General features: G+C 38.3%; 1 protein-coding gene across 1 annotated transcript in view; it reads left to right on the top strand.

The window, feature by feature from the left end:
- Positions 1 to 18,412, top strand: part of erbb4 (erb-b2 receptor tyrosine kinase 4) — a 501,591-nt gene that overhangs the window by 398,530 nt on the left and 84,649 nt on the right. The window contains exons 16-18 of the mRNA XM_031892892.1: positions 3,651 to 3,695; positions 15,815 to 15,947; positions 17,672 to 17,794. Coding sequence (XP_031748752.1) covers positions 3,651 to 3,695; positions 15,815 to 15,947; positions 17,672 to 17,794 — 301 coding nt within the window. The remainder of the gene's footprint in view (positions 1 to 3,650; positions 3,696 to 15,814; positions 15,948 to 17,671; positions 17,795 to 18,412) is intronic.

Raw genomic sequence — 18,412 nt, 5'->3', positions numbered from 1 at the left:
TACCAATGCTACCAATCAGTACAGCCCAGAGAATGGAATCTTTCCGTCCTGTCAGGAAGAGGACACAATAAAGGACATAGAGATACCCATGTCCAGGGGATGCAGAAGGCGTCTGAGAGCTGAGTTTATGCAAACATGCTGCTCTCACCTGCTTGTCAATTAAAGCTCAGCTAGCTCTGAATGACAAACACATCTGTAGGGGTCATTAACTCAACCAGGATGCTTTTCCATTGCTTGTCATAATATGTACTGCAGAGAAATTATTCTGGGAAGAAGCAGAATTAAACAGGCTCAGTTTAACAGCAATTTGGTGCCGTTCAGGAAGACGGAAGACATTAAAGGGAATAGTTCTTGGTTAAAATAAATTTTTATTCAGTAGCCTCAGTGCACAGCTGTTTCCCAGGATTTGACTCAGGATTTGACTTTTGCTCATTCATGATACAAAAACCTTTCCAAATATGTGAGGCTTTCACCATTATCCCACCCATTAAATGGAAATTTCAATAAGTTGTGCCAAGTTCCTGATTTAAATAAATCTGCATTTATCATATATTGCTGCAAAGCTCAGTGGGCAATATTTGAGAACGGCACATAAAATATTTACAGTACCTAACAAGATGACCTTTCAAATGGAAATAAAATATTCTATTAAAAGAAAATAAAAATGACTCTACATAACAAGCTTGGCACACGGTGCTGTAAATAATATATGACTGGTACTCCCCACTCCCACTAAAGATAGTAAAGAAAGTAAGGGGGGGTTGTTCTGGCCTACAGTTTTACAATTTGTATTTTAAGCATCCCATTTTACTAAGTAAATTTATCATGCCATGTCATGTAGTTAGGGCTCATGCAATTTATACCAAAACATATAAATCATTTATAAGCTTTTGTTAAGAAATGTATCCGCAACACATGTATAAAATCATTTTAAAGAAGACCCAAAATCTAAAGGGTCAATTTAGCTTCGGAAGCCAAAGCCCAACTTATTTTCCCTATCTAAAATATATTTTTTGTAGTTTCTGCTTGCTAAGTAGAAGCAGGAGAGCTGATAACAAGCACAGTACCAAGGAGAAGAGATGGAATGTATTCAGAAAGATTTACAAATAAAGAAAAACTAAAGGTTAAAAAAGAATATGGCTAGAAATGTTGTATTATTGTTGTAAAATATAGAGATATTATAAGTCACCAAGGAGTTGCATGAGGCTGAGTTCCAGGTCATGGTACTAATATTCTCATATTTTACAAGAGGGGGTACATTATTTATTATAATACACAAGTTTCAGTGAGTCATGTGACGTGAAATTACGTCACTATGCACTGATTATAACTAATGGCATCACTAAGCTCCATTTCTAATTATATCATTTACAGGGTATTCATGGCTCTTGTGTATTATATATATATATAAGGTTGCCACCTTTTTTTAATAGTGGCGTTCGTGTCAGGGGCAGAGAATGAGGTCATTTGGGGGAGGGAAGATGATGTAATGTGGAGGGTGGATGAGGCAGGGAAATGGGCTTGATGAGCAGGGGCAGGCCTCTACTTCTAAGGGGTGACTAGCAGCAGACAGGGTCAGGAATGGGATGTGTATATAGGTAGGGTTGCCACCCTTTAAAATTTACCAGTAAGTACATTGCTGGCTAGTCAAATACCAGTCGGGTGGAGACCCTAGTGCCAGTAACACTGCACATGCTCAATGTGTTCATGGCAGCTACTGAGAAGCTAAGCATACGGTGACCATACATCTTTCAATTAAATCTTTCCTGCGACCATTGGTCATCTCATGAATCCACCATACATGCACACAATATAGTATGAAACAAGGTTTCGTACAATACTATTGGTGCATGTATGGCCAGCTTTAGGGGTTGTCACTAATCATCAAGCAGAAAATGAGGTTTGTCTGTCACAGAGGCTGATGCTACTGGGCTGATTATTAAATACTAGAAGAAGAATGCATTGGTTTCTGAGCTGCCATGCAATGTGAATCTGAATTAATTGCTAAGTATACTTTTACATATATAAGGGTACTAAATATTTGTAAGATCTTGCAACTGACAGCTGCTAAGAGCATGTGTAGTAAATCAGTAGAAAAGAAGATGGGGAGCTACTGGGGCATCTTTGGAGTCACAGATCTTCCCAGCTAAAGGGCTGTGGTTGCCTTGGGCAGTTACAGAAGCCCAAATTATAATGTGCAGCATTTCTAGCCTAATTATTTTCTAAGCTTTAGTTCTCCATTAAGTTCTTCCTTTCCAATTTAAAAGAAATGTGTTGTTGCAAGGGATTCTTTTATTTCTGTTGACATGAATGACAAGAGAAAAGCACTGATTAAACTCACTGTTTCAGATGGAATTTTTTTCTCAGAAGGAAACTTGCTTCCAAACACAAGTAACAATTAATATAAGCCTGCAACCACCAGCAAACCAACCTCTTATACGAACTACTGTATCTTATCTTTTGGATGTCAAAAGGACCAGAAGAAGCTCATTTTATAACCTTCCATCTCTTTAATCATGTGAACATTATTCGGAGCAGCTTAAAAAGTGCAAACAAAATTCTAAGCAACACGAGCTTAATGAGCACCTGGCTGAACTGCTTCTGGTGGGAAGTGAAAAGAAAAGTCCAGGTGTTTTCTACGTCCAGCGTGTGAAATCTTAAGCCTTGCTTTGCCGTTGAATACAAGTTGTTTGGCTTTCAGAAATTCCTATCCATTTGAATGCCCTTACTTTATTTCATTTGAAAAAGACAGGTCTGCATCAGTCTGCACTGCTGTTGCCAATTCTGATTTCAAACTCTTGGGGTTTTGAATAGAAAAGAAAGAGAAAATGATTGTGCATTGGCCATTAAACTGCCATTCTAATGGAGATACGCTCTGATGTGCTTTTTCTTATTCTGTGTAATAATCATGGGCTCTGTGTTTTGCAAACCGGAGAAACAGAGAGGGGCAGAAAAACAAGACCTTGGCAGTGACAAGACTCCTGGCGGGTGCAGGTGAAGGCTGTCCCTGTAAGGCTGATACCAGCTGTGGAGGGGCGGGAAGCACTTTGGTGACTATTTTTTGTTTCAGTCTGGAAACCAAACACTCTAATTATTTCAACTGCACCTCAACCATGGCTTGGTCTAGTTAACCCCTTGGAAAAGTAATAGCATTGCTAGGGGGAAAGTGTCAGAAATACATACTGATAAAATCTGTTCAGTAATAGATTTTGATCTTGTTTTTTCATCTTTTTGTCTAATTTGTGGTGTATAACCTTTGTCACTGGTGCTGTTATTAAACCCCAGTGGCTGAGGTAATCTCTAGTTCATCAACACATTCAGCCAGTGGTGCATCTGCACTGGGGTTTATATATAATGTTTTTATCCATGCTGTGTGTGCTTTCTGTTTAAGCGTTAATATGTTTCTTTTTTGTACTCTTTTTCCTTAGGCCTGCATCTTTCAGCCAATAAGAACTGTAAAAGCATTGACCTATCTACTATCACATTCATTTTCCTACTGCCCATTCTTATTGGCCCTTCATGTTATCACTACTTTATTAAATGTCCTCCTTCTTTAAAAGTACATCTATTATAATCAAGATTATCTCCCTTCTTTTCTCCTTTACTTTTTACTTTTGTTTCACTCTGCCTGTTCCCAAATTTTTTTTTAGGTGTAGAGGACCACGTTTGAAGGACTGCATTGGAATCATAGATAGGTACTTGCTAGCAGCTAAGGAATGTTTGCTCCTGTCCCCTATGTGGCGCTAGAGAGCATGATGCTGCATGTCTGTGCATGTCAGTGACCCCCCTACTGTGTTCTGTGATTGCCTGCAGGTGTAACAACCCTACCTCCCATGACTGCTTGTGGAACGACCCTCTCACCCTACCTCAACATGCTAGGTAACACCCCACTTCACTTACATTCAAACCACACAGAATGGATACATTAACTCCTTACCAGAATAATAAATATTGAAACAGGAAAGATACCCTACCAATAGGAGCATGGAATGTGAAATATTAAATAATGGCCACAGTTCAGCTTTCACAATTAAATAACAGAGAGAATGAATGAATTTGAGATTTTCATAGAAATGAAAAAAAAAAAAAAGAAATAGAAAATAGAAAGTAAAGGCTTCATTAGTCTCCCTGTTCTGAGTTAGGTCATTATGCACACGTGAAAAAGGCATTCTCCTGCTGAGAATGGTTGGCTCTAGCCCTTTTTGTATTCACGCCTAATGACAGCTTAGTGCTTTTTCCTATGTAAAGTTAATGGCACATGAGGTGATAACTCAGTGTTTGGATTACTTTGACTTTTCCATGGAATGCTTTTGTGGGTAAAATGAGCAAAATGGCTTATTGCTTCTGATTATAGTCAAAAGGAAGGGCTCTGGCTGGTACACAGGTGTGATTATTGCCTGAAAATAGCATTGGCTGCTGTATAGGTTATAATATTGTATGCCATAGTCACCTTCTTTTTGATGCCAGCTTGTAAAAGTACAATGCACCGTTCTAGTGCCTGAGAGTTGTGGGGGATAAGGAGGAAACCCAGGGTGTAGTAGTGCTGTCTTAGTGCCAGGTAAATCTACAAATGTTTCTTACTGAATATATGCAGTGCGGCCTGAAGGCATAATAACCATTCCCAGACACATTGAAAAGGAGAAGACAGATAAGTGTCATGTATTTTGACCCTGGACAGTAGTGCACCAAATGACACTTCTCTTTGGCGTCTGCACCTCTTGGCACTGCCAGTGGAGCTGAGATGAAGCGGGTTCCGATTTCTCTGGAGATCAGTGCATGCACTCTAAGCAAGCTGTGCTGCACATGCGCCAGTCGCCATAGGGTTCTGATCTGCTCTGGCGCCTAGGGCAGCACCAGACAAGAATACAGCCCTAACCCGTCTCTGAAGCTGACATTCTTTCTTTCTATTTAATTTGCATATCCCTGACAGTTGCTCCGCTCCATGAAAGAACATTAAATGCACTTCAAACAATTACTCTGATTTCTAAATAAAGATTATTTTATAGTTAAAGAATCCACAATACATGTCTTCGATCTGCTTTTTTAGTAGGACATTAAATACACTTTAATTACACATAGGTAGCATTATCTTACACTAGAACCCCACATTACAATATATATAGTACTGTATGATATCAGGGCACCTCAGCTAAATGAATGCTGCATATATGGTGTCACTGCACATTCCATATGGTGAACCTATTTATACAGACCACTCATGCCAAAATTAGAGTGGATTTTGTACATCCTCTGGCTCTCTTTGCTATATGGAACAGAACAAGCACTCATGCATTCAGACAAAATGCAGGATTGCATTAGTTCAGGCGCATGGTGTCAAAATGATAAATGTGCGTGTTTTTTTATGTGCAAATCTGCTGCACCTATTAATGCAGCCTTTAGGATGGAGGAAATTCCATGGTTCTCCAGCATCAGTAGATGCATTTATGTGCAATTCATCAGGACACCTGCCACGAATGCACAAATGTGTGCAACTGTTTTGGCAAAAGTACATGTAGTGAATAGTTTCATTGTATGCAATGACTGTGTCCATTTTTGCAAACTGCAACAAGCCCTATGGAGATTTACTTACTACATTGATTTTACTCAATGTTTACTACATACAGGTCCTTTTCAAAAAATTAGCATATTGTGATAAAGTTCATTATTTTCTGTAATGTACTGATAAACATTAGACTTTCATATATTTTAGATTCATTACACACAACTGAAGTAGTTCAAGCCTTTTCTTGTTTTAATATTGATGATTGTGGCATACAGCTCATGAAAACCCAAAATTCCTATCTCAAAAAATTAGCATATTTCATCCGCCCAATAAAAGAAAAGTGTTTTTAATACAAAAAAAGTCAACCTTCAAATAATTATGTTCAGTTATGCACTCAATACTTGGTCGGGAATCCTTTTGCAGAAATGACTGCTTCAATGTGGCGTGGCATGGAGGCAATCAGCCTGTGGCACTGCTCAGGTGTTATGGAGGCCCAGGATGCTTCAATAGCGGCCTTAAGCTCATCCAGAGTGTTGGGTCTTGTGTCTCTCAACTTTCTCTTCACAATATCCCACAGATTCTCTATGGGGTTCAGGTCAGGAGAGTTGGCAGGCCAATTGAGCACAGTAATACCATGGTCAGTAAACCATTTACCAGTGGTTTTGGCACTGTGAGCAGGTGCCAGGTCGTGCTGAAAAATGAAATCTTCATCTCCATAAAGCTTTTCAGCAGATGGAAGCATGAAGTGCTCCAAAATCTCCTGATAGCTAGCTGCATTGACCCTGCCCTTGATAAAACACAGTGGACCAACACCAGCAGCTGACATGGCACCCCAGACCATCACTGACTGTGGGTACTTGACACTGGACTTCAGGCATTTTGGCATTTCCCTCTCCCCAGTCTTCCTCCAGACTCTGGCACCTTGATTTCCGAATGACATACTTTGGACCACTGAGCAACAGTCCAGTGCTGCTTCTCTGTAGCCCAGGTCAGGCGCTTCTGCCGCTGTTTCTGGTTCAAAAGTGGCTTGACCTGGGGAATGCAGCACCTGTAGCCCATTTCCTGCACGCGCCTGTACACGGTGGCTCTGGATGTTTCTACTCCAGACTCAGTCCCCTGCTTCCGCAGGTCCCCCAAGGTCAGGAATCGGTCCTTCTCCACAATCTTCCTCAGGGCCCAGTCACCTCTTCTCGTTGTGCAGCGTTTTCTGCCACACTTTTTCCTTCCCACAGACTTCCCACTGAGGTGCCTTGATACAGCACTCTGGGAACAGTCTATTTGTTCAGAAATTTCTTTTTGTGTCTTACCCTCTTGCTTGAGGGTGTCAATGATGGCCTTCTGGACAGCAGTCAGGTCGGCAGTCTTACCCATGATTGCGGTTTTGAGTAATGAACCAGGCTGGGAGTTTAAAAGCCTCAGGAATCTTTTGCAGGTTTTTAGAGTTAATTTGTTGATTCAGATGATTAGGTTAATAGCTCATTTAGAGAACCTTTTCATGATATGCTAATTTTTCGAGATAGGAATTTTGGGTTTTCATGAGCTGTATGCCACAATCATCAATATTAAAACAAGAAAAGGCTTGAACTACTTCAGTTGTGTGTAATGAATCTAAAATATATGAAAGTCTAATGTTTATCAGTACATTACAGAAAATAATGAACTTTATCACAATATGCTAATTTTTTGAAAAGGACCTGTATATGAGGCTTTAAATGAACATTTGCTTTATCATTGCTACTGGATGCAGTTGTAGCATGTTCTGATTTTTTTTATGCCCCCATAGGTGTGACTGCCTTCCCTCCTGTTCTGAGTCATGCTCAAGTGTGCCCATTGGCAAAGGGGAACACTGGAACTGCTGCCTATTTAGGCTTGTGGTAATTCCATGGTTCAAACTGTGGGCTGCCTCAAACAAAGGGCAAGCAGATGTGCGCCTAAAGAATCATGCACAGAGGTCATTTTGACAGCGAACATTTAAAATAATGCCATCCCAGCAGCATGATAGGTGCCACTTCTGTATACACAATCCCACAATGCAAGTGCAAGAGTCTTAAGGGTCACAGAATTGCACCCCCTTGGACCCATTCACTGAGCACTTGTGCCTGTGAGTTTGGCTTTGCTTACCACCTTGATCTGTTTTAAAAATGTGGCCAAGGATGCAGGAAACAACACAATCACATGCATGGGAGCCCTGTATTTATTTCTAGCAATAAGCTCCTTAGCACTTTACATATGTAAGCAAAAAAGGATGCCCGTCTGGCACCCCCAAACTTATCCTAATAATTAGAGGGCTGACAAAAACAGGCAAAGCTTTATTTATGAGAAAAGCACAGGTCTGCTCAGGAACATAAAGATCTAATCCTACGTGGGGGGCTCCTATGATTATAAATGAGGCCAATGCACTAATATTTAGTATTGCTAGGAAAATGCTGTGATTCTGCATAGAAATCCAGTGTTAATATAAGCTTAATAAATGTCCCTCTTTGTTATAGAGAACAACTTCCTCTGAGCACTATTGAAATGTGCAGTAGTTAAAGTCAACACAGCATACTTGGTTCTGTCAAGCATGCTAAACACAGCATTCATTCATTCATTTCTCCCCTTTATTTTAACCTTCTCCCACTCCCAAAAAAAATTTCTAGAGAATATTAATGTAAGTACATTGGAATGTTTTCCTCTCTACAGTGACCCATTCATCCTGTCTGACTGGCACAGGACTGTTATTGTAAGAAATGATGTCCTCACAGAGATCTCTGTGCCCTTCATCTGAAAATGAAACACTGTTTGACTGAGGGATACCATGATAAAAATGAAAGTTATTCTTATTTAATTCATGCCACAGTTCAGATCACTTCAAAATATAGATTTTACAGGAAATGACACCTTGTAAATTGCTGTGCTTTCAGACTGTGCCATTTTCACGGCAGGGAAGTATGCCGATGATCAGTAACACATATATAGTTACATAGTTACATAGGATTGAAAAAATACCAGAGTCCATCAAGGTCAACCCTTCCAAGTAAACCCAGCACTCACAAACCTATACTTACCAATCTATACACTCACATACATAAACTATAAATACAACCAGTAATACTAACTGTAGATATTAGTATCACAATAGCCTTGGATATTCTGCTTGTTCAAGAACTCATCCAGCCCCTCTTAAAGGCATTAACAGAATCTGCCCTTACCACATCACTAGGAAGGGCATTCCCCAACCTCACTGCCCTCACCGTGAAAAACCACCTATGCTGCTTCAAATGGAAGCTCCGTTCCTCTAATCTAAAGGGGGGGCCTCTGGTGCGCTGATCGTTATTATGTGAAAAAAGAACCCCCCCCTATCTGTCTATAATCCCCTCTAATGTACTTGTACAGAGTAATCGTCCCCTCGCAAGCGCCTCTTTTCCAGAGAAAACAACCCCAACCTCGACAGTCTAACCTTATAGCTTAAATCTTCCATCCCCTTTACCAGTTTAGTTGCATTTTCTCCAGCTCATTAATATCCTTCTTAAAGGAAAAGTAACACTAACATTTTTTAAGTAAAAAAGCTATTCTACCCTGCACCAATAACTGCCCTATCCTGCAAACCACTTAGTATTTTAAATGCTTTAATAGAAAATACCTGCTAAAACTTGGCTTCCTGTCAATTGAAGTAAGGCGATTCGGCAAAGGAAGGAGCAGCAATCACTATGAGACGATCGATTGATCAAGCCTAGCCTTCTTTCTGTATAGGCTAGGCTCGATCAATCGATCGTTGCATAGTGGATGCTGCTCCTTCCTTCGCCATATCGCTGTAGTGCAATTGACAGGAAGACAAGTTTTAGCAGGTATTTTCTATTAAAGCATTTAAAATACTAAGTGGTTTGCAGGATAGGGCAGTTATTGGTGCAGGGTAGAATAGCTTTTTTACTTAAAAAAATTTAGAGTTACATTTCCTTTAGAGCCCAAAACTGCACTGCATACTCAAGGTGAGGCCTTACCAGGGACCTATAAAGGGGCAAAATTATGTTCTCATCCCTTGAGTCAATGCCCTTTTTTATACAAGACAGCACTTTATTTGCTTTAGTAGCCACAGAATGACACTGCCTGGAATTAGACAACTTGTTATCTACAAAAACCCCTAAACATATGGTATTGTAGCACTTGGTAACACGTCTGTAACCTGTGCAGGATAGAGACCAGACTGCCACGGTGCCAGGTTTTAAGTTTTACTCACCATTGCTAAGTAAATACTGCAGTATGGCGGTATTCACATGCTCCACTTTCCTCTTTTTGGTGATATATCATTCTAATCTACGTAACATAGAATGGCTCCTTGCTTTGAGAAATTGCTCCACACAGTACAGTGCCATTTACATTTCACAAAGAGGTCAGTGATCTCTATTTGAAAGCTGGAAAGAAGGCAAATAATTAAAAAAAAGATAAAAAATAAAAAGTGAAGACCAATTGAAAAGTTGCTAAAAATTAGCATACATTTCCTTTTGGAAAACGTGGAAATATTGTTATCTTTTTACAAGCATTGATAACACACACAAAATATTGTATCTTGTGAAATTGCCACCTTGGTCTTTTTGAAAGTGCCCCATAGAGTTCCACACATTAATCACTGTGGCACAAGAAAGGCCTATACCAGGCAGGATGTACAGGGTCTCTATGTTATGCCATGTTGTTACAGGGGCTCCTACTTGTAGACATGTTTGGAGCTGCATGGGGATGATGATGGGCTACTAACATGCATGACCCTTACATGACAGATGTAAGTTGTGACTAACAGAACCTGCATTTGCTGTCCTATGAGGACCCTACTGAAGTGGAATTTGCAATTTGTACAAATACATGGCACTTTGCACTTCTCACCTTGGCCTTCTGGGTGAATAACTGTAACTCATTGAAACATCTGTAACTGTATAATGCAGATAATATTTTTACACTTTATATTATATAAAGATGAAGGTATCATATCGTTTTGCCTGACAGACATTTTAACCTGAGAACACACATTACAGAGCAATTGGACATTATATTTTATGGCCTTTCAAAAAAAGAAATCAGTGTGAGACCCAGGGAGCATTATGTGCTGATTTGCTGATTACCACCCATACATGCCAATGCATTCGTCATCCATCCTGCCCTATTGATTTCTACTTAGTCTGAAACCGATTTCATCAAGTAATCTGATTGGTCTCCTGCTGTTGCTTGCTTATAACTCCCAGGATACCCAGATAGTCAAAAATAAGTTACCCCTGAAACAAATAACTGACATATAAAAACTGAAACTGAACCTATGGAATAAAAATATTCTATTAAGTAGTAGTTTAGATTTTTTTTTAAACAGTATACCCTAAACATTTCTTAGCCCCTACTGAGCATGCTCCTGTATGTTTATGTAGACTTATGCAGAACAAAAAATGTAATGCATTAGTCGCTGCAATGCCTCAGGGAGCATGCAGAATGGGGGCTGAAGCTGCTTCTACTGCAAAATATTAACTACTAATGGACCAAATTGGAACTTATTTGAGATTTGAGCTGCTGTGGGCAACACAAGAGATATAAATACTAAACCAATGTTTTTGGAAAAAAGGACAAAAATAGAAAGCAGTTTTAAATTAGGGGTAGTGTTTGAAATGCAGACTTCCCCCTGTTTATATTTAGTTTGACTCAAACAGAGAAGTTCCGAGGCAGAATGCAGATATAGGCAGAGGGAGTCATGTTTTCCTGCCCGCAGTACCTACATGGTTAATACTTGCTAATTTGGGACTAATTTCTGCACACATTTGCCACCTGTTCAGGAGAGATAAATGGATTTTGTGCCTTTTCACCAAATTGTTGCTTTAAATTTGCACTGTGCCAATTACCAGAAATTACTGCATTAAGAGGAATCTCGACAGTGGCTAAACCTTCCAGGCTCAGCAAATCACCCCATCACACTAAATGACTTCCCTTTGATGAGATAGTTGCTAAGATGCAGAGCAATATCCAAATTACCGCTTTGTGTAGTTTTCTTTCTAGCATGTTTGTGTTTTTCTGCCTTTGAACTGTTCACCTTTGGACTCTGGGGTTGTTTGTTGAAAACAGTTCAATATTTGAAACATTTCTGTGAAAATAACACCAAGAGATCAGAAAAATTTGGTCCAAATAGGTGGAGTTCTGGGAATCAGAACAGGGGCTGCAGTTATTGTGAATTTGCATCCTAAATTGTGTCACATTTCTTTACTGCAACAAATCATAATTATACAGTTATACCAAAAGTCATTATAGACATCCTTAAAGGAGAAGGAAAGGTACAAACTAAGTAAGCTTTATCAGAAAGGTCTATGTAAATACAGCCATAAGCACTCACAGAAACGCTGCACTTAGTTCTCTATCAAAAGAAACACAGGATTTCTTGTCTCCTTTTTTGTAAACTTCTGCGCAGTTCTCTCCTCTCTCCCTTCTCTTGCACCTCCCTCCCACAAGAATGCTAAGAACTTACTCCCCCCTCTCTTAGGAATGTGTAATCTGACCTATAACTGCTAGAGCTATACAGCAGGAAGCTATGAACACCAAGCTAAAATGACAGCTGCAATCTTAAGCAAACAGAGAAAGCTTCTAGGGCTCTTTACTCAGGTATGATAAAGCTTTCTGCAGAATAAATATAGTGTTCTAGGTGGCACTAATGTGGCGAATCTATTGGCAGTAAAATGCCAAAATGACTTTCCTTCTCCTTTAATAGGGCTAACCCTTATAATCCATGCCTTTGGGGCTATAAGGACACAGACATATTTGTCACTCATGAATATAACAATGTAGACATCATTTAAGCCTTTAAGCCATTTCAGAGTTCAGCAAAACTTATGAAGCTAAATTAAAGGGGTTGTTCACCTTTGAATTAACTTTTAGTGTGATGCAGAGAATGCTATTCTGGGACAATTTGCAATTGGCCTTAATTTTTGCAGTTTTTAAATTATTTAGCTTTTTGTTCAGTAGCTCTCTAGTTTGTAATTTCAGCAGCTGGTTGGTAGGCTCTAATTTAACCTAGCAACCAGGTAGTGGTTTTAAAGAGAAACAGCAATATGAATAAAGGAGGGTATAAATTAAAAAATGAGGAATTGAAAGTAACAATACGATTAAAATCATGGCAGAGCAACAGTTTTGTAGCTGCTGGGGTCAGTGACCCCCATTTAATAGCTGGGGAGAAATGCAAGTAATTTGAAAACTATAAAAAATAAAGACCAGTTGAAAACTTGCTGAGAATAGTCCATTCTATAACATACTAAAAGTTAGAGAAGGTAACCACACCATACACCATACAATGGCATACATGGGGATCAGAAAGGTACTGCATGAGTGGACATACACATTATGGCTACTTTTCTATTGTTCTGTTTGTTTGAGACAACAGTACAAATTATCACTTCCTTATCTGATGCACAATGCACTGTCCAACATGGCGCATAGACACATGAAATATTCATACATATCCACTCATTATACCAACTAATATCCATAGTATTCAGTTATTGGTAGGACTCATCCAACCCACATTAATGAGATTATATGCTTCTCGTAATATTATAGGCAAATGTATAGCTAGCTTAATGCATTTACATTGTAATGCAATAACTAGGAACTAAAATGCATCCATCCAATAGCTCATGTTTTTGGCCAAAGATCACTTATAGTGGTATATTATAAAAGATGTAAATAGAATTAACATTTCTAAAAAACAGAATTTTAACAAATGCAATGTAATAATGTTCATTAGAACCTTAATTGCACAGCTTGCACATTGTATCATTGTTTGGTGCAAAATAAGAACAGTTTCAGTAAGACAGTTTATTTCATACACTACACACTGGGGCAAATGGCAATAAGCAGAATCTTTGCCCGTTGGCTGTGGAGCAGCAACAGAACAAAAGGGAAAAAAAATCATTATTGCTCATATTTGTTCTGTTAATGTCCTTTATTACATTTCCCTATTAGTGTTGAGCACAGTTGTTTAAATGATACAACATTATGTTACTGTACTGCTGCTGCTCATAAAAACCTTCTGCAATTGGAATCTTCGAGGCAATAACATATTTGTAAAAGATCCTGATCAAAAGGTTCTTTGCTTTTGGATTCAGATGCAAAAAGGGAGGGCAAATGAGCAGAATTGTGTATATGTTCTTGTAATTTAGATGGCAAGTTCCCATGATAGGAATGCACTAATGTTATCAGACAACAGATTGTCCACCTTGTTTCATTGTTTCTCGGCCAAATTAACACACCATTTTAGCAAGTTACTGCTTCAGCCAATAATGAGATAAGACAGCACAGCATGGTCCTTGGGCTTCAAAATCCTACTAAACCAAGAACTCCTTTTGCGTTTCCACTAATACTCAAGGGTAAGGTATCAGCAGCCTTTGTTGTAATCAGGCCATTGCTTCATTAAAGAGATAATTGACTGCCTATGCACAGAGCACCGTATCTCTATTAGCCACTTTGTAGCATTGGATGCTCAGAGTGCTGCTTTATCAGGGTTGAAATCGCTAATGTTGGTAGCTTTGACTTCATGTCAGAGGTTTGTTTACGCCTGAGTTCTTGAATATATGGTGATGTCTTAGGAAAACCTAATGTTCTCCTTGGTGTATTATGTTGAGTTTGTAATTAAACATAGGCATTAAATACACCAAGAACATCTCTCAAACATACAAAAGAAACAGTTCGGGGTAAAAATGAAACTGGGTAAAATAGATAGACTGCGCAAAATAAAAATGTTTCTAGTATAGTTAGTTAGGCAAAACTGTAATCTATAAATGGTGGAGTGAGCAGATGACTAATGTAATAGCCAGAACACTACTTCCTGCTTTCAGCTCTCTAACCTCTTAGTTAGTCAGTGACTTTAGTGGGGGGGGGGCATATTGGACATAACTGTCAGTTAGTTTGTGAGCACACAGGTCAGATTCAAATGCAACTAAACAGTTATGTCCCATATGCCCCCCTAAAGTTAATGATTTGTTACTGACTGCTAACAGCTTTGAGGAAGTAGTGTTCTAGCTATTATGTTAAACATCTGCTCACTCCAGCCTTTATAGATTACATTTTTGTCTAACTAACTATATTGGAAACATGCAGTCTATCTATTTTACCCAGTGTTATACAGAACTGTTCCTTTAAAGATCCAGGGCTTTAAAATGATGCCAGACAGTGCCATGAATTGTACAGGAATAAAGTGCCCTGAAAATAAGTCTCACTTGAAAATAGTAGACACACCCTATAAAAAGGGCAGACATTCTTATAGATAAACATCAGTACATGATAGTAACTAGCTTAATGCTAAAGTTTAATTGAAAACAATGGTGCAAGTTAAAGCCATTGTAAATGTAAATAAAGCCTTGGCTGATACAAATAAGGCACCATACCACTTAGTACTAGTTGACTTTTGCAGGAAAAAGGAGAGATTTTACCTGCAAAATGTGCAAAACCTTTATAAACATAAAATGTGTTCTACAATTTGGATTTTAAGGGAACATAGTTTAGGGTAGATGCTGAATATTCCTTTCTTTATTTAGCCATGTGCTGCTAAACACACGTTTAAGACAGGTATAATAAAAGCAATAGTCAAAACTCCACTGTTAATATATACATAAAACAGCATCTCATGCATATAAATGATCACATTTGCTGTAAGTGCTCCAGTCTAAGGAAAACACACCATAAGTTAATGCCAACCTGAAAGGGCTTGAAGGCAAGGGTCGGTTCAGATCCCCTTTGCAAATATTCTCTTTCTAAGATGTATTATATCTTGGATATATTATCTTTCTAAGGTATCTTGGTTAAGTATGGGTTTTTTTTGATGGCCAGATGTGAATATATCCATATATGCTCTCATACAAGGGTTTCTTTAAATAGGTGAATCAAATTATACAGGGTCTTACCCAATTATGGGCCAGATTCGGATCCATGAGAAAATGTAATTTTATGGTTTACCACATGAGAAAATAGGCAAGTTTTTCCTATAGACTTCTATGGAGTTTTCATGTGATAGACCGTGAAATAAGTTTTTCTCATTGAATTGCATCTGGCTCTAAGTTAGACGATATGTTTTTCTCATCAGTTTGAATCTGGCCTTGTATATCAAGCTTCTTCCTATGCCATCATGCATGCATAGGGAAAATCCTGACCAGGCCAAGTTAAATCCCTATCACTGGCATTTTAAAGATGTATCTTACCTCTGTGTGGTACTTGCCCATTCCCAGATTTTCCTTGCATGATTTTCTTTGGCACTTTCATTGTTACCTGAGTCCGCTTTTATTTCTGTATTTTAATGTATCTGACTTTACATGGCAGGACTCCTCTCATCGCAGCCAGTGTTATTGGAGGGCTCTTCATAATAGTTATCATGGCATTGACCTTTGCCGTTTACATTAGAAGGAAAAGCATCAAAAAGAAGAGAGCTTTACGCAGATTCCTTGAAACAGAGGTAAGATTGCAGGAATCCATTGTAAAGGTGTTATAATAATTATCATATACAACAAAAGGCACAGTGTTTGTTTAGATGTAACCCCATAGCAACCAATAAGATGTTTACAAGTGACCAATAAATGCTACCTGCTTTTTCCCCCATATGTAATAAAAGGCACTAAGTTTGCCTAGGAGCAGTAACCTATAGCAACCAATAAGATGTTTACAAGTGACTAGTAAATGCTACCTGCCCTTTCCCCCATATGTAATAAAAGGCACTAAGTTTGCCTAGGAGCAGTAACCTATAGCAACCAATAAGATGTTTACAAGTGACTAGTAAATGCTACCTGCCCTTTCCCCCATATGTAATAAAAAGCACTAAGTTTGCCCAGGAGCAGTAACTAGTGATGAGCGAATCTGTCCTGTATCATTTCGCAGAAAAAATTGTGGATCTTTCAACAGATAAGCGAAACGGGGAAAAACAAAACGTTTTACGTGCAACAATTCTTTTTGATGCTAGAGATAATTCTTTTTGGTGCAAGATAATACGTTTGATGCACGACAATACATTTGACGAGCAAGACAATTCTTTTTGACGCACAACAATTCTTTTGATGCAATTTTTTTCAATGACCTCTAGCACTAAAAAATCAGAAAAAAAATCTGACCGTTAGTAAATGGCCCCCTTAGTGTCTTTTATTACATAACCCCATATATGTTTTATAGGTGACCAGACCTGCATCAAATGTTACACCTTTTTTTAACTTAATGCTTTGTTGTGTAAAAAATTGGCTAGTACCACACAAAGTAGTGAAAATGGTCACTTTTATGTCCTTTTGCTTGCTGTTTATGACAGCATTTCCAAAAATGTTTTAATGTTGAGAAGTCCTTTCAAAGTAGCTCTTTCCTTCTGCATACTCGGTAATGGCACTTTCTGTGGGGGTTTCAGCCACCTTACAATTAAAATGGAAGTGCAGTAACTACTTATACCACCACTTAAAGGGCATTTTTCCGCTTCTATACACATCCACCCAATAAAACATTGGTCTTAAATGCTTAAAAAAATCAATTTTCATTAGAACGTAAATCATTAAACCACGTAGGCTTGCGCTGGTCTTGGACTGCTGCTCTCAGTAGGTTGTTTGTATTAACCTTGCAATAGACACTATCAACTTTTTTTAGACCTGAAAAAGCCCTTAATTTCATTCTATATGTCACTGGGATAACATCTATATCTCATTGACATTTATAATTTATTAATAAAAGGGGCCTGTGCATTGTTTAACACTTTTACCAACTGAGGTATAAAGATGCTGCAAGTAAAACAGATTACATTCACAAGGGGGCTTCATCACTATGTATCCAAGGAACATGTACTTTATTAATATGTGGGTAAATAAGTGATCTTTGTTTGTTTCTAGATTTTACAGTTACATACATAGTGAACCTGGGTTGAAAAAAGACAAAAGTCATTCAAGTTTGACCCTTCAAAATATATACTGTACATATATATATATATATATATATATATATATATATATATATATATATATATATACAGAGCAGAGGAAGAGAGGCACTCGTGTCTACTAATGGATCCACTATGCCTGGGTGCAGTATAACAATATCATACAGTCCATAGAAGATGCCGCACTCACAGGACTTCAATCAAAATAATAAAGTTTATGTAATGTCATGTACTTGTAAAGAGTAATCATGCTAATACTTTACTTTTCTATTCAGTTGGTAGAACCACTGACACCCAGTGGCACAGCCCCAAATCAGGCCCAGCTGAGGATTCTAAAGGAAACAGAACTAAAAAGGATAAAAATCTTGGGATCTGGTGCTTTTGGGACTGTCTACAAGGTAAGAAACACATTGGTCAATGTTACTGAGGTTTGTAGCAATGAAAGAACCAAGAAATGGGAAAATAATGTATGACCCTATCCAATAATATGGTTAGGGTCTTTGTCCAAGTCTTTCATATGTCTTTCTTTTTCTTATGTATTAAGTCTATGTAAAACATTTACACTAAAAAAAATCCGTAGCATAGTTTTGTCATCATCCAAGGTCAACCATTTGGGAGCTTTAGCCTTGTAACTGCAAGTTGCTGGTAAAACCAATAAAAAACATAATAAAATAACAACATTTCTATTGTTGTTGGCCATTTTAGAGTGGTTAGTTGCCCGCAATAGCAAAGATCTATCACGGGCAACTGAACTGCTCCATGGGTTCTTACCCTTAAAGGTCCGCTACTAGTGTCAAATTTTTAATCCAGTGAGGAGCAGAATGAAGCATTCCCTGGGGCATAATTGCTTGTTAGATGAACACTAAGGGGTTTTGCACCCTAGGGAAAAATGAAATAATCCTCATAGTTATAGTTTTGTTTAAGATATATGATGTGAAACATATCAATTTATACATGAGTCTGTTATTTTTGAACAGGCAGACAGACATTAAAATTTGAATGATTTCAATGTATAG

The sequence above is a fragment of the Xenopus tropicalis genome, chromosome 9 (assembly GCF_000004195.4).
Source record: "Xenopus tropicalis strain Nigerian chromosome 9, UCB_Xtro_10.0, whole genome shotgun sequence".
NCBI classification, from domain to species: domain Eukaryota; kingdom Metazoa; phylum Chordata; class Amphibia; order Anura; family Pipidae; genus Xenopus; species Xenopus tropicalis.
This window is presented reverse-complemented; position numbering and strand designations above follow the sequence as displayed.